Here is a 15,955-nt window from a genome sequence, read left to right on the forward strand (position 1 = left end):
TATGATAGCAAAAGTATTTCAACATATGATATGAAAAATTAATAGCACAGTCAATGCAATCTGAAAAGACTGAAGGGGATTTCAGACAGTGGAGATTTGAGTTTTTAATTTTCTTTTTTTATTTCAAAAATTTTGTAAGAAGGACACCACCAGTGTATTTCACAAAGACATAAATGTATACACCCCAGCAACACAAAAAGAGTAAATCTTCAAAAATGTTCACCCCCAATTATTTACATTGTTTTCTAATATAAATTTAGGACTTCAGTATGTAAATAAATATACATTACTATGTATACCTTTCTAGTGAGGCTTACCAACAAATCAGCTCAACTTGAATTTTTTTAATTAGAGCAAGTATGCTTTTGATGGTAGGGAAGGGATGGAGGGAAGGAAAAGCAATTGAAACTGTCCAGTTCACATGGTATCAGTCTGCTTTCTCCTGGGAGCTCGTGGAAGGTGTCAATGTGGCGGGGAACATCAACACCTTGGCATGCATGAACGTTAAGTCGGGAAGGCTAGCAATCACCTTGATGGCTTCTTCACTCAGGTGCTCTTCTCTTTTCGGTTTCCTATTGACAAAAGGAAAAAGAGAAGTATGTTAATGTGACCTTACTGTTGGTGGAACAGGAGAAAATCTATTCTTAAAGGATACAGCCATCCATGGGGGCTTGAGTGTCTTTCTGTCTCCCGTTCCCAAACCTCACAATGCCTTTAAGCCTTTCTCCTGTGCCAGATGCCAAGTCTCCTATGACTATCATGCCCTATTTATGTATGTTCACATGGCTAGGGCACGCACGAACAAAGATTCATGGGAACCTGTATATTGTTCAGTTTTACACAAGGCAAAAAAAACATCTACATAGGCATACTTCAAAAATATTACCAAGTAAAAATACAATGCCATGGTCCTGATAACACTCCACCCAACTGGATTTCCCCCTGCCCCTCCTCTCCTCCCATGAAACTACCAAAAGTACCTCAACATAAAACAAAGTATGTTTGGCACAAGACCTTAATCATTTTAACCTCAGGCTTTCTTCATCCCCAATGGGGAATTCCAGGAGAGAAAGCCCTCAGTTCAAAAACACTGCACCTCAGTCCTGTGGGATACGGATGGTATGTCCAAAAGCAGCAGCACTAAGAGCAGCTGCTGATGTTAAGATGGACACAGGCAGGAAGAACTCGGGGAGAGGGGAAATCTTAGGGTCCTGTCAGGGCCCTGTGGATAAAGCGTATGTTACCACACTGGCCCCTGACATAAGAAGTGAGCAGTTTGGTGCCTGCCACAGATGGGCGGAATTCCTGGTGACCCAGGTCTTCCCAGCAGGTTAGCTACAGAAAATGCCAACTGAGCTTCAAATGTGGCTTAATCCAACCCTTTCCCCTTGTTAACTATATTGAAAGAAGAATTGGAGAATATAGATATTAATTGTAGATGAAAATTCATTTAAAATCGTCGACTGTAAAAAGTTCAATTATCTTTCATGGTAAAGGGTAGTTGGTACTTTACGAGGTGTGACACAAGTTCTTTCTTCCACCGAAATATTTACTTTGTCCTTGGAATGGGGAGCAGGAAGTCAGGAGATAAAGCGAGAAAGGAAAGTTAGATGTAGGCCTTTATTTTATACCTAGACTTTTCTGTTGTTACCATTTTTTATTTCAGGCTTAAATAAAAAGATTTCATAGAAGGACCAAAAAAATCAAACATCAGGTGTTTAGGATCAAAGTTCTTCAGCAGGAGGTCAATTTTAGGAACACTGAAATCATCAGCAGATCAACCAATGCTGAATTCAGTTCTTGGGGTTCTCAGAAGGATGAAATGTTAATATAAACTTTTGATTAAAATCTACAATTTGGATTGCATGCAAATGCTGGCAAAATGTGTAGGTGCATGTTTCATGGGGAGTTGGTTATTGGCATCATTCCAAAGTGAAACCAGATAGCTCACTTTTTAATCTAAAAGTGAAAAACTGGAAGAGTATAATGGAAAAAGGTCAACTTCTTCCCCAGGGTCAATCTCAGCATCATTAATGATGGCGTCGGCGTCCATCAGACATTACGTGGCTTTACGTGCAACATATGACATTACGTGCAACATATGATGCACTTTAGCCAAAATATTTTACCTGAGTCCATCAGACCCTTAGAATTTTCAGTATGCAGGAAGGAGAATATAAAAACATATTAAATATTGATTTCAAGGAAGCTACAGCTAAATCTACAGTTTGGGATAACTGGTAGTGACCAATTTATTTAAAAACATCTTTTAAACAAGCTAGCATTAGGTTGAAAAATCAAAAGGGATGGGGTAGATAACCTAGGTTATAGGAGACTTAAGAGTCTTAACAGTCAGGTACAGTAGTTGTAGAACGGATGTTGGTTTGGATAAAGCAGAAAGAACATTGTTGGGGAAAACTGAATACAGCCTGTGCATTAGATGAAATGAAACTTTACTGATATTAACAGATGGAGGTCACTGACTGAAAGAGTAGCTTGAATTCAATATGGTGTACAAAATCTCCTTTTTGGTAAAATACCACAAACATGTAGATTTGCATAGAAAAGGATCTGAAAGAATATGCACAAAGGAGCTATGGTGATCTGAGTGGTAAGAATATGATACTTTAACTTTTAATTTAACTTTCAACAATATATCTTACTGCTTCTGTAGTGATTAAAGATTATGTAAAACGTTGCAAATAAAACTGCACCCAAATGGATGCCCTCATTTGTTAAGTGCAGTCTGGAGTGTGCAAAAGGAGAGCTAGGAAGAAGCTTTCACCCAAGGAATGGTTGGTAAAGATTATTCTAAAGTTTCTAGCAATGGCCTTATTTCAGGGGAGGAAATATGAAGTTGTATTTTAAAATAAGAAAAAAATTTACACAGTTTGTGCATTTTTCTGTAGTCACAGCCAGTGATGTGATCTAGTTTTCTTAGAATATAAGAAAGAAGAAAATGCTGAGGATTATTTGACGAGATCGGGCGCGTTCAGGGTGGTATGGCCGTAGACATGCTGAGGATTATTTGAAAATAAAGTTATAGCATGACCTTTTCTCAAAGACAGGCAGTGACCTAATTTTAATTTATATTCTCTCTAGTTAATATCTGTCCCTTTTTTGAATAGAATGCAATCGTGAAACAGATGGAAACAACCTATTTATAGTTAATCAATTTTCAACTAGAGTGCCAAGACCATTCAATGGGGGAAGAAGAGTCTTTTCAACAATGTTGTTACAACTGTACATCCACATGCAAAAGAATGAAGTTGGGCTCCTATATCATATTTAAATACTAAATCAAAATGGGTCAAAGACCTAAAAGTAAGAGTTGAAGCTATACAATTCTTAGAAGAAAACCTACATGTAAATCTTCCCAACCTTGAAGTAGGCAATGGCTTCTTAGATACGACACTTAAAGCATAACAGCAACAAAAAGGTATATATAAAAATTGGATTTCCTCAAAATTAAAAAAAACTTTTGTATTTTTTATAGGACTTTATCATAAAAGTGAAAAATAAACCACAGATGAGAAAATGTTTGTAAATCATGTATGATAAAGGTCTAATATTCAAATGTGTAAAAAATTCCTAGAACAATTACCCAATGAAAATAGACAAAGAACACAAACAGATATTTCTCTGGAGAATATATACAAATGGTCAGTAAGCATCTGCAAAGATGCTCAACATCATTCACCATGAGGGAAATGCAAACCAATGAGATATTACTTCATAATCACTGGGATGGCTATAAAGAAAAAGTCAGACAAAGTTTTGGGGAGAATGTGGAAAAACTGGAATGCTCATACCTTTTGCACAGTTCCTCAAAGAGTGAAACAGAGAGAGTTACCATATGGCTAAGCAGTTTTACTTCCAAGAAAGCTGAAAACATTTGTCTATACGAAAACTTGTACTGAATGTTCATATCAACATAACTCATAATGATCAAAAAGTAGCAACAATCTACATATCCAGCACTGGATTAATAAACAAAATGTGAGATATCTATATAATGGAATATTACACAACCATAAATAGGAATGAAAAGTACTGATACATGTAACATGAAATTGAAAACATTATGCTAAGTTAAAGAAGCCACGAGGGGCTGAATATCACATGGTTCCATTTATGAAATAATCAGAATAGGCAAATCCACAGACACAAAGATTAGTGGTTGTCAGGGGCTGGAAAAAGTGACAGATAGGAAGCAAATGCTAGTGTGTATGGAGTTTTCTTTTGGGGTTGATAACATGTTTTGTAATCAGCGGTGAAGTTGTGCACCCTTATGAATATACTTTGGACTATACTGAAAATCATTATATTGTACATTGAGAAGAGTAAATTTTGCGGCACATCAACTATATCTCAATTAAAAGGTTAAAAAAAAACCTTTGCCTTGTATAAACTTCAGTTATACCTTTGTGGCAACTAGCTTGCTGGCCAACCGCCAATTAAGATTAGGAAGTAATTTCCCCCCTTTATTAAAAAAGACAAGCAAGAAGATAAAACTATTTTAAAACTAAGAATTTTGATTTCTTTGAAAAGTGAGAAGTCACTTTCACAACGGTCAAGTAAAGCATGAAAAGCACATGTAATTTCTTGACATATGCAACAGCACTTAGCAGTATGGGATGCTGTTTGTTACACGTCAAATTTTCTCTACCTAGATCACTGCTTCTTAACCTTTTCTTATTCAATAGTCCTTCAGTGTCTCCTCACTTGATCTTCTGTATATTGACAAGAGGCAAAGTTTTGCTAAGTTTTACTTTTTCATTTCATTCGAAATAAAAAAAGATGAAAGCAAAGACACTGACATTTTCTGACACTATGCCATTCCCCTTTCTCTTCCCTGCACAATTGAGAGTCACTCATGGTGACATTTTACAGCATTAACTAACTGTAAGACTTGTGAATGTTTTGTATTTCTCACGATTTTCAAATAATTCATCACACAAGAAAAAAAAATGTTGGCAACCAGTTTGTTTTCAATTTATTATGTTTTAAATCTGAAGCTGGAGAGCACTAGAGAGTAACTCAATGTAGGTACTACACAGACCCTGGGATACACACTGTAGTTTCAGTTCATTCCATTGCAGTAGAGATGAGGGGAAAAATGAAAATGACTTCTTAAAGTGATAGGAGTTGGCAAAGTTCCCTAGTTAGTGTACAGCACGTTTTTTAAGGATGAGCTAAAAAGTTAGGAGAACAAGCAAGTTAACAACGTGGTCTAGAGCTCCTCCTAATGGCACAAAGAATGAATTCTCAGCACTTAGACTTGAAAAGTATAGAGTGAGACTGCAGAGGGAAACAGGACTGTCCTTGGGGAAAAAAAATTTCTAAAAAATAACAAGGAAAGGCCAAACAATGAAAGCAATAGAGTTTTGGTTAACATATACAAAAAAAATGGATAAGAAACGTGTATGAGAATTTCAATTTGAAAATATGATTTGGCAAGAGAAAAAATTTAGAGAGCAAGGACAAAGCCCACAAAGGCTTCATTTACTAGTAGGTTCATCTAATAGAGGCTTTAGCGGTACCAGGTAGTGTCTCTACACAGAAAGCGGGCAATGAGAACAAAGGAGAGAATCTGTGGACAAACAAGAATGTACATGTTACAAATCCATTCCATGGAATAGTTAAGGGTAGCTGTAATTATAAAACAAATAATGCCTTTTCATAATTGTAAGTATTAATAGTACTACCTGTTGAATGAACACAAATGTAAATGTAGACATACAATACAATTTGAAAGGCAGTATGATAATTCAAGTTCAAGTTTGAAGTCAGGTAAGCACTTACTATTCACACACACACACACACACACACACACACACACACACACACACACACAAACTTTAAAAATGGATGTTCTCCTACAGAATTGATTTAAAAGAGAAATCTGAAGCTGACATGTGAGTGGAATGTATTTATTCAGGAGAAAGAGCTATAATACTTCTGCCAAAGTGGGCAATAGGTAAAAAATATTTCCACTTTGAAATGCTGATGAGTCATGAACTTGGGGCAGGAGAACTGGTATGCCAATCAAACAGTATTTGCTCTTACAACAGTGATTCCCTGGTTCATTATGATTACCTTATTAGGAAGGGGCTTAATCTCAGGGCTAAAATGACAAAGCCTAATTCCAGTGTCTAATTATGTAAAAACAAAGGTTTTCTGAATCTTCATAGCCCAAATCCTTGTGTCTGGTTCCAACACTGAAAAATGGAGATTTCTTCTAAAGGTTGTGCCTGTGAAGAAGCTCCCAGAAAGCCTGATAAAATAGGGCTTTACAAACCAATTCAGAGGGGCTGCACATTGGGGAAAATCCAGCAAATAAAATAATGGTCATCCCTACTGTAGCCTCAGTGACTCTGGGTGCGCGAAACTGTATTATCAGATAGTATCGGTAGTTATGAAGGGAAGGGGGTAGTTTCTACAACAGCTTTGTGCTATCAGTACTTATAACAGAATTTTTCTCCACAAAGTTGGGTGGGGGGAAGAAAAACCTATCTGTCAGTCTTCACTAGTCTTATGAAATAGCATTTCTCTAACAAAGTTCATAATGAAAAATAATTTGATACTGCTTTCTGGAATTAGTCATCCATTGGTTTTTACAAATATGAAGTGAATTTTCACAAATCTATTGAAACAGTGCCAACTCCTGTGCTTTACCATTTGGGTTATTTTAACACAGAATTCAAAATATGTGTGGAATGAGCACTAGGTGTTTACCTGGTAGATGTGCTTGTCTTCTCTACTGTGGACATGAGTCTTGCAAAAGCATCAGTTACTTTGAGGCTGGAGGTGGAGATTTCCATCTTAGAAGTAGTTAACTCATACAACTCTGGATCCACACCTTATAGTATAAAATGATAGTCAGTGATGGCAAAATGCAATGGGTTACTCAATTAGCCACAATCCAAGATGCAAAAGGCAATTATTCTGTAAACATCTGAGCCTTTTACAACACAACACATCTTTAGGTAACATTTTTTTTTTTTTAAATTATAACTTCCATTTTTCACAGTTCTCATAAAGTAGGAAATAACTTAAAAATTTTACTTTGGTATAAAAATTAATTAATTTAACATATATATTGCAATACCACCCAAATAATTCTAAAATTTCTATCTGCTGTAGAAAACTCCTGCAAATTTGGATTCGTTTGTTATATGAAAGTTACTGATGTTTTATAAATAGAATGCACATACCTTGTTATATAAATATGACATCTTAACTTTTAAATAGACTGATTAACCTTATTTTTGAATCTCCTTCTCTCCCTACCTCCCTGACCATTTTTTCTTCCATATCAAGGTTTAGAAGCTAAAATAAAGTCTCAAATATGGTATATGATTTGGTTTAACTATATTCTAATCATCTAAGCATGAAATATTATTCAAAGCACATTGTTGTTTCTTAAGGTAGTATGTGAGGAGGGTAAACTATTCTCAGAAAAAGTGAACAAAAACATTACTTTTGGACAAACTGAAAGTCATCTCAAGGGTTAACTATATTTCTATAGTCTCATATCTGAATCTAGTGGCTAATAGCTGAAATGTCTTATTAGAGGAACTAAAATGAAGTTGAGTTAGACTTATTGAAAAGTCTATAAAGTCCTTCCCCATCTGTCTTCACTAAAATATACATTTATGTTTCCATGAACATAGATTTATATTTATAACACTGATGACTAGAAAAGAACAATTAAATATTCTCAACTAAAGCAGAACTTGGGATAATAATCAGAAAAAAAGTGTAATCCTACACTTTTTTTGATAATAGGAAATTATGTGAGATAAAAAGTTTAATAGTTTTAGGGTATATAAGAGAAAAGCAGATTGTAATGAACAATGTCTTATGCTTTATCAATTTTTACTTATTATTTCTACAAAAGTTCTGAAGACCAGCAGATAAATGATATATAAATACATACATTGAAATTAACAAATTTCCTCCCCTTAAGATATTTCAAGGTTAAAGGGACAACCAGGAACTGTCTTCTATTAACCAACTTTGCAGATGACTAGCAGATGGAAACATAGATCTCAGATGTTTACAGAAATCAAACAAGCAAAAGCAGCTTCCACAGTTACCATGAAGGAAGGAAGGCTATAGAAAATGTCCGTTGACTTTCCCAAGTTCTCAGTATGTCATTAAGGTACAGTTTCAAAATACCTTTTTAAAAAACCTTTTCTTTGTATTTCTATAGTAATTACATAAGTAGCAATTAGAGTGTAAAAAAGTGTAGATATTGTAAAGGGACAAAATGAACCCAAAGTACCTCTTTCCTCCACTGTGAAAGGCTCAATTCCAAGTAAACACATTTAAAATGATGTCCAATGCATTGCATAGTACAGAATAAACTACTACATTCTAACTGGCAACAGGAAAGTACTAGTAAAAACTTAGTTGGATTTGTAAAATACTGGCCAGTGGACAGTCAAACAGTAAAGTGGGAGATTAAAAAAGACAACAAAAAACCCCAACAACCCCCTTGAGCCCAAACCAAACACCGTCAAACAAAAAAAGAAAAAAGTACTATGGCTAAATTTTATCTCTAACAAGAGAGCTACTTACTCTACACTAATAATTAAGGAGTGATTTTTTTGATGGAAGAGTTTTTCTTTTTCTTTTTTTTTAAACAGAACCTTAATGAGGCATAGTTTAGTTATATAACCAAAGCTAGCCAACCAAATTCTATGCCAACCTTAGGTCTCACACACAAAATAATTAAACAGCGAGCTAAGACAAAATGACTTTCCCAGAAACAAGTCAGAAAAAGTGCAAGCAAGTGGTGAAATGGAATACTAAGGAAGGTGCTGGTACCTAGAGTTTGATGTTGTTTTAACAAAACCCAATAGCAATAAAAAGAAGCCAAGCAAATTTGATCAAGTTTATAAAGCAGAGAGAGCATATTAGTAAAAATACAGAACAAAAATATTTAAAGGTTCCAAAGTAACAAGGACCACATTTGAGCATGCTAATTTAACTTCCATTACATTTCTAAGCTTCTGAAACCACCTGCTTTTCTCGAAGCTTTGTATACTGAGCCTGGTTATCAGGTAATTTCTGTACTTCTTTATATGGTCAGATTATTTGTGCTCCTATGCATAGTTTTTAACTGAGTTTGAAATGTAACCAAAAATTAAATTTAAATCAGATTTTAGGCATCCAAAAATAGTGTCCTCATTTAAACTGTAATACATGACAAAACAAAGCTGAGAGAAAATGAAAAATGGGAGCTTAGTAATTCATTCTTGGGAATACAGTGACAAGGAAACTGATACATAAGTTTGTGGTTGTTTTTCTTCCCTCCGACCCCCCATCATTAAATATTTAAAACAACTAATCAGTTCACCCAAGTCATTCCAAAGCCCACATTTAGAAAGAATTTAAGTAAATAGCAAATATTTTTGTAGTCAAAACCAGACACATTGGTTTTTTTCATATACTTGTAAAATCTTGGAAACAGTGAAAATAAAGAGGGGATTAGGTTTGGGGAATCCAGTCATTCTACCACGTGGCTTTGGAACTTCCTTATTGAGGTTCAGATTTCCACAACCAGGTCTTGGAAACGGGCATCGTGTTTCCCAGGCTCACCCTCAGCTGACTCTTTCGGTCTCCCCCCTTTCGCCATGGCTCCTAAACTACTGGAAGTGGGTGGTAAGATTATCTAATAGAGTACAACAAACCCAGCAAAAATTCAGGAACCAGGCTGGCTGTGTAAATGGCTCCAAGTGAAAATGGGGAGGGATCCTTGCTATGCAATCAGCGTCTGTATAGCACCCCAACAGCTGTCTGGTGACCAACAGTTGTGATTAACCAGATCACTAGTTGGGATGATAGGGACTCATTAAAATAATATCAAATAAAATATAAACATAAAAATGCCATTATATTTTAATCTTTTATTCAGTTAGAAAATGACAAATTACATTAGTTCTTTGGTCAATGAACTGAACTTTTGCAGGGCTAAACATTAACAGGCACTCCAGTAATTCTTAATTCCTGGCTTTTAGTATCTCATAGCAAAGGTTTTCTATCATTAACTTTTGTAACATTTCTTTCCTCCATGGAAAACAGAATACTTCTATATGAGAGCTACATTAAAAACAGTAATAGTTCTACTTGGGACTATGCAACTAAGTGCTAGATTCCAACATTTTGAAACCTAATTACACCTCTAGCAGCACTAATAAACAACTAATTAAATGCTAGGTTCTGTAAAGTTTCTACTATCACAGCACTACAATGTAAAGTCATCTGTGTGTACTAAAATATTCTTATATCTCTAAACTTTTTTTTCAAATGGCTTTATAGAATATGATTTTTAAAAAATAAGCATATAAAATATCACATTTTAAACACAGAAAAAAAAAAAAAACTCCTTTAACTGTCTAAGGACATTAGGGTTGTTTTATTCCAAGAAACTACTCTCAGCTCTGAATATCACACTCTGAGAAAACTTTCCTTAAAATACATTTCACATAAGTCATTTGTAATAGTCAGATACTAGAAAACAACAATAGATACATGAAAGAAAAGTATTAGAAAAGACATTATAAAGAATATAATCTACTTGTTTCCTTGTTTATAGGAAAGTCAAGTAATGTGGTCATGCTTTTAGTAAATAAACTAGAATTGTGGTTTTAACACTCTGCTGACCTGGGATTGTGGTGCTGCTGCTAGAGCTACTGTCATCCACGGGCCCAAAGAAATCAAGGTTCAGAAGAGTGGAACCTCCACTAGCTTGAAATTCAGTGACCGTGTTGGTAGGCAGCCACACAGAAGGTAAGCCAAGGGAGGAGGGGTTATGTGTAAAAAGGGGTAAGACACACACTTGAACATGCAGGTTATAATTAGTAGTCATTACACATTTTAAAATCAACATTAAAACAATGTGTACAGTATTAGTTTTTCATTACTAAGGACATTTCTAAAGTAACAATTTAATTCAATGTACATTTTCTCATGTACAATGTAAATAATTAACACTTAGTAAGGTTTTAGTTAGGAATTCAGTTCTTTCAATCAAAACTCAAGCCATACCAGAAAGATCAAGGGGAAGGTATACCCGTTAAAGGGAAACAATACTTTAATCTTAACTCAACATCAAATCACACAGTACATGCCCAAATCAATCTTTCATGTTAGTAGTGCTGGTTTCTAATTAATGACTTTTCAAGAGTGACAAAGTCGTCAGTTTCAGGACACGCACCAATACATTAACTTAGTTTAAAATAATATAATAAGGAATGTCATAACTGCCCTACCCTGATGTGCAACCTCAAGCTGTACTGTTCCCCTTTAACTCTGAAACAGTAATCAGAAATAGTATACATTTTTATAGAAGTAGTCTGTTAATAAAAAGCATAATGATTTGACTGAATAAAGACACCAGACAACAGTAAAATGTGCATCCAGGCTTTCCTTCAGCACTGTTATTCAATTGGATGCTTTCCAGATAGTCTAGGCCTCCCACTATAAGGAAAAGTCAAAAAACTGACAGGTGTTTTAGACATTGACTCAAACTGAGGAAGTATAAGGACTAAGAGTAATTTTATCTAAAGGTCCAATTAAAACTTGTGGTGTCAACTTACTGGAAAAGTAGCATTTTGTGTTATTTATTTTCAAGATCCCACATTACTGGAATAGTTATTCCTTTTTCAGTCATTCCTTTTTAAGTCATAAATGAAATCCACTATTTCTGGAACTACCTTCTAGCATTTTGAGATGTTTTAGAAAAAGGATCATGAAAATTATTCACTTCCATTTGCATATAAGTATTCTATAAAATATTATTAAATCTCAAAACTACTTTGACTCAATAAATATGATCTATTTGCACATTGTTTTTGGTTAAATAATTGTGCTTTGTGCTTTAAAGCCATCTCTAGTCACAATACTTTGCATCCAAGAAAATTCCATAAAACTACAGAAAAAAATTTCAAGTAAATTGGTCCTACCTATCATTTAGACTACCTAGATATTTCTAAAAAATAAATAAAAGCTTATTTTGACTTAAGATAAAGAAACGAAATTTTATCAAGCTACTACTACCTATATTTGGACATTAATACTGTTAATAATAGGAATGGCTGGTTTCTTGAGCAATTACTATTCAGAAAGAAAGCCTGAATTTCCAAAGATAAGAAGTTATGTTCAAACAAAAATGAAAATCAGCAGAGAGAAGTCTGTCTGAACTTTGTAGCTTTCTTAACTCTAGCTCTGGTGCTAGAGGCTCTACGGAGAGACGTACCATCTAAAGGGTTAGTAAGGCCACTGCTACTCCAGTCAAACTGGACGGGTGGTAGAGACTCCTAGAGTTGAAAACCAAAAAATCAAAAATTAATCAATACAGGTTGTAGCAACATAAAGAATCCTTAAAAAAAAAAAAAAAACTATAGCAAGATCATTTGGCAATAAAATACCTAAACTCAATAAAATACCTAAGGACAAATTGGGATAATTTATAATTTCAGAAGGTTACCTGAAAATATTAACACAAATCTGAAATTCTAAAATTTGTAAACAGTATACCTTATTGACATTAAAACAGATGTATCTGAGAAATGGAATAAATTTATATTTTCAAACAGAAACTGATATACCAATTCTATGTCAGGATTTAAATCTAATCTCAAATCATGACTTAAACTATGGCTTGTTAAAAATTGGCTTGATTATAATAAAAATATTTAAATATTTAGAAAACTTCAGACATTTTTTGCTAAAGAGTGATCTACTTTAAATGACAATCATTTAAAATTTCTCAATAAGGGCCTCCCCGGTGGCGCAGCGGTTGAGTTCTGGGTTGCGAAGCTGCCCGCAGCCTCTGCAGCGCCGGTTCGATCCCCAGCTGCTCCCCGGCCACCAGAGGAGGGTCCCACATGGCCCGCAGACCTCTCCTGCCGCCCGCTGCTCCCCTCAGCAGTGTACTTCAGTACTTCTGCCTGCTCTGCTCCCCGCTCTGGCTCTGGTGAATTCTCTCACCCTCCCGTGCTTCTGACTGTACCCAGTGCTTGGATGGATAAATAAATAACAAATAAATAAATAAATAAAAAGGGGAAATCCTATTTAAAAAAAAATAAATAAAATTTCTCAATAAATTATATATAGCAACAGAGAAGATATGTACTGAAAAGTGAGGAGATTTGGGTTCAGATCAAGTTACTACTAACACAACTAGTTGTTGGATTTTATAAGGTTTGGTTTCCTTACAAGTAAATGAGAAGATTCAAAGGCCAAGATCTCTGGCTCTTTATAACCTTCCAAAGTATGAAGGAAATTATGGGTTAGTAGATGAGAACCGAATGTTCAAGAAGTTAAAATATTTTAATCAACTTCTCTAATTTAAAATTAGTTATAGCCAGTATCAGAATTTAATTTTTAAAATAATGTATTAAAATGTATATTCAAAACTCTTTTGAATAGCCTGGGTCTTAAAATTTTGTTAATTGTTAAAAACAAAGATAAGACGAGCAAGTAGTACATATAAGATGAAAGGTAGTACAAAAACATATTAAAGTGAGCACTGCTTTACTTTAAAATATATTCTAAACATTAACATTTTGGTTTTGTTTTCTTTCTTTTATTTTGGTGGTGGTAATGACGACACAAATTGAAATAACCTGCTTCATTAGAATCATAATATCAAGATTGTCATTTATTTTTATTGCTTGCCACTATGTTTTACTGTAAGGTAGGCACAATTAAAATTTTATACTCATTTTTTTTCTGTGTAGATAGACATTGTTCCAGTAAGGAAGGAGCATGAATCAGCTATTTTTTACAAGGTGAATCCATCTTATGATATCATAATATAATTGTCTTGATATCTGGGATAACAAGATAGGCATGTTATGATAAGCATTCAGTCTTCTAAAAATCAGATCAGGTCTGTAGGTTGAGTAGGAAGGTATAAACAAAGTAAAATGCTATTATTAGTGGGTGCCAAGTGTTAAGGATGATTGTGGGAGGTATGGGGAGGAGATGTTAAGGGAATTCTTTGTGATGAGGGAAGAGTGCTATATCTTAATTATGATGATGGTTACATGACTATCCACATAAGATGACATTCCTGGTTTTGATACTGTGTTAGAATTATGTAAGATATATTAATGGGGGAAAATGGTGACGAGCATAAGGTATCCCTTCTATATATTTTTGCAACTTTTGGAATCTATAATTATTTCAAATAAAATAAAAAAATAATGATGGTGAAAATCTATAAACTACCTGCAAGACTTAAAAACAACATTTAGAAAAGATCTTCTTTAGCTGATCTAAAACACTAACAAAAAGCTCTATATGTTCTAAGAGACTCAACTTATATTATTGTAGTTCTAGAGTAATGATATTTTTAGTCACATTCAACATCAACTTCATGGGCAAAACCCAGGTTTATGCAATAACAAAATTTCTGTATTAACAGAGCAAGGTTCTTTCATTAATATGTTTTGCCTAAATGATACCAAACAACTGGATGCTTAGAAATATTTCAGCGATTTGCTGGAATTTTGGCTTCTCATACTGGTATATGACATTTTGAATACATAGTCAATACTATAAATAACAAGGGGCAAAAACATGAATCAACATTTGAAATGAGAGATAAAAAACAGGATACATAAGCAATTAGAGGCTAACTAGTGGCACTGATAAGTAAAACAACTTAAGGAGAAAATATCAGGATACAGCTTTTTAGAACAACTTGAAGCAAACTGGTATGACTGATTATTTCAGAGACATATAAGCACTAAGGAAACAAGATCACAATAAAAGGCAAAAAAAAAAAATTAAAAAAAGGAGAAAAAGACACAGACTTGGATTCTAGTTCCAGCTGTACCACTGATGTATGACTTTGGCTGTATCACTGAGCCTTTCCAAATCTGTTTTTATTATAAAAACAGCACAATTTGCTAGATATCTTTTCTTTGTTCTAATTATAAAATTCTGATTCACAATTCAAATAGCCACATCAAATCATTTGAGATGAACTTTGCTAGTGATGACTAGTTGGATAACTGCTAACCAGAGATTTAATTCTACTTAGCAGTCAATAAAAAAAGCATTGATCTTACTTAAGAGAGGACTTAGTGATGACATTGTGAATGACGTGACCTTGAAATTTAGATAAAGATAAAATAACAAGACAGTATCACTACTTCTTTTTACCCATAAGCTATCTTTTCAGGTACAAGATATTTGAAAAAACACCACCAGCAGTTTGTTAATAAGTTATTAAAAACAAGCACTGTAAATGCTTATAAGATTAATGGGTACAAACTAATTTAGAAAAATAAAAATTCAATGGGTTCCAAAATTGAGATAGAATACAGATCAAAAAGCATGCAACCATAATGAGAACTATATAACTATGTTAAGTTTGAAAGTCACTGTTTAGTGATATCAAAAACAAACACATAAGGAAGATTCAGTACGTTTCTCCAAAACAAACAGTCAGGCGTGAGCAGGTCTTTCTTGACACATTTTACTAAGCTCCTAGCACTAAAAGGTATGGTGGTTTCATTTGAAAATCATGACTTCAGGGGAAATGTACAGTATTACCACATGGCCAAAATGTAAAGTAAAAATAATATATATAGTGCTTGTCAGAGAATAGTGGTAAATAGTATTACCTTACATAGATTCTTTACAATGCATTTCAGATGTCTGCTAAATATTTTAACCTGAATCAGAAGTATGGAGCTCAAACAATAATCCCACAATTTAGTGATAAAGCACAGACATCTCTGCACAAAATTCTGATATGCATACTTAAATTTTGAGCTTGAATATGTATATGCTAGAATGAAGACCTAAATAGTCAATTCTGAAAAAAGTCTGAAGAAGTTCACTGGGAAGCTTAAAATCTAAAGCTCATGAGGAACATCAGATAGCAAAAATAAATAAAAATTAACATTTAAAAAATTAAATTTGCAAC

The 15,955-nt window shown here is 34.1% G+C and overlaps 1 protein-coding gene across 7 annotated transcripts in view; it reads right to left on the reverse strand.

The window, feature by feature from the left end:
- Window positions 1-427: 427 nt before the first annotated feature.
- The window catches only part of AFTPH (aftiphilin), a gene marked incomplete at both ends in the record, with an annotated part of 38,380 nt that continues 22,852 nt past the window's right edge, over window positions 428-15,955 (reverse strand). For 3 of the 7 annotated variants that reach the window (XM_084235944.1, XM_084235942.1, XM_084235940.1), the window contains 4 exons: window positions 428-572; window positions 6,739-6,862; window positions 10,675-10,758; window positions 12,269-12,329. In XM_084235944.1, the coding sequence (XP_084092070.1) occupies window positions 428-572; window positions 6,739-6,862; window positions 10,675-10,758; window positions 12,269-12,329 (414 nt within the window). Of the gene's footprint in view, window positions 573-6,738; window positions 6,863-10,674; window positions 10,849-12,268; window positions 12,330-15,955 lie in introns of all 7 variants that reach the window. The other 4 variants (XM_084235945.1, XM_084235943.1, XM_084235941.1 and 1 more) reach the window with 2 other exon arrangements.

Source organism: Talpa europaea (genome assembly GCF_964194135.1).
Source record: "Talpa europaea genome assembly, chromosome: 6".
Taxonomy (NCBI): domain Eukaryota; kingdom Metazoa; phylum Chordata; class Mammalia; order Eulipotyphla; family Talpidae; genus Talpa; species Talpa europaea.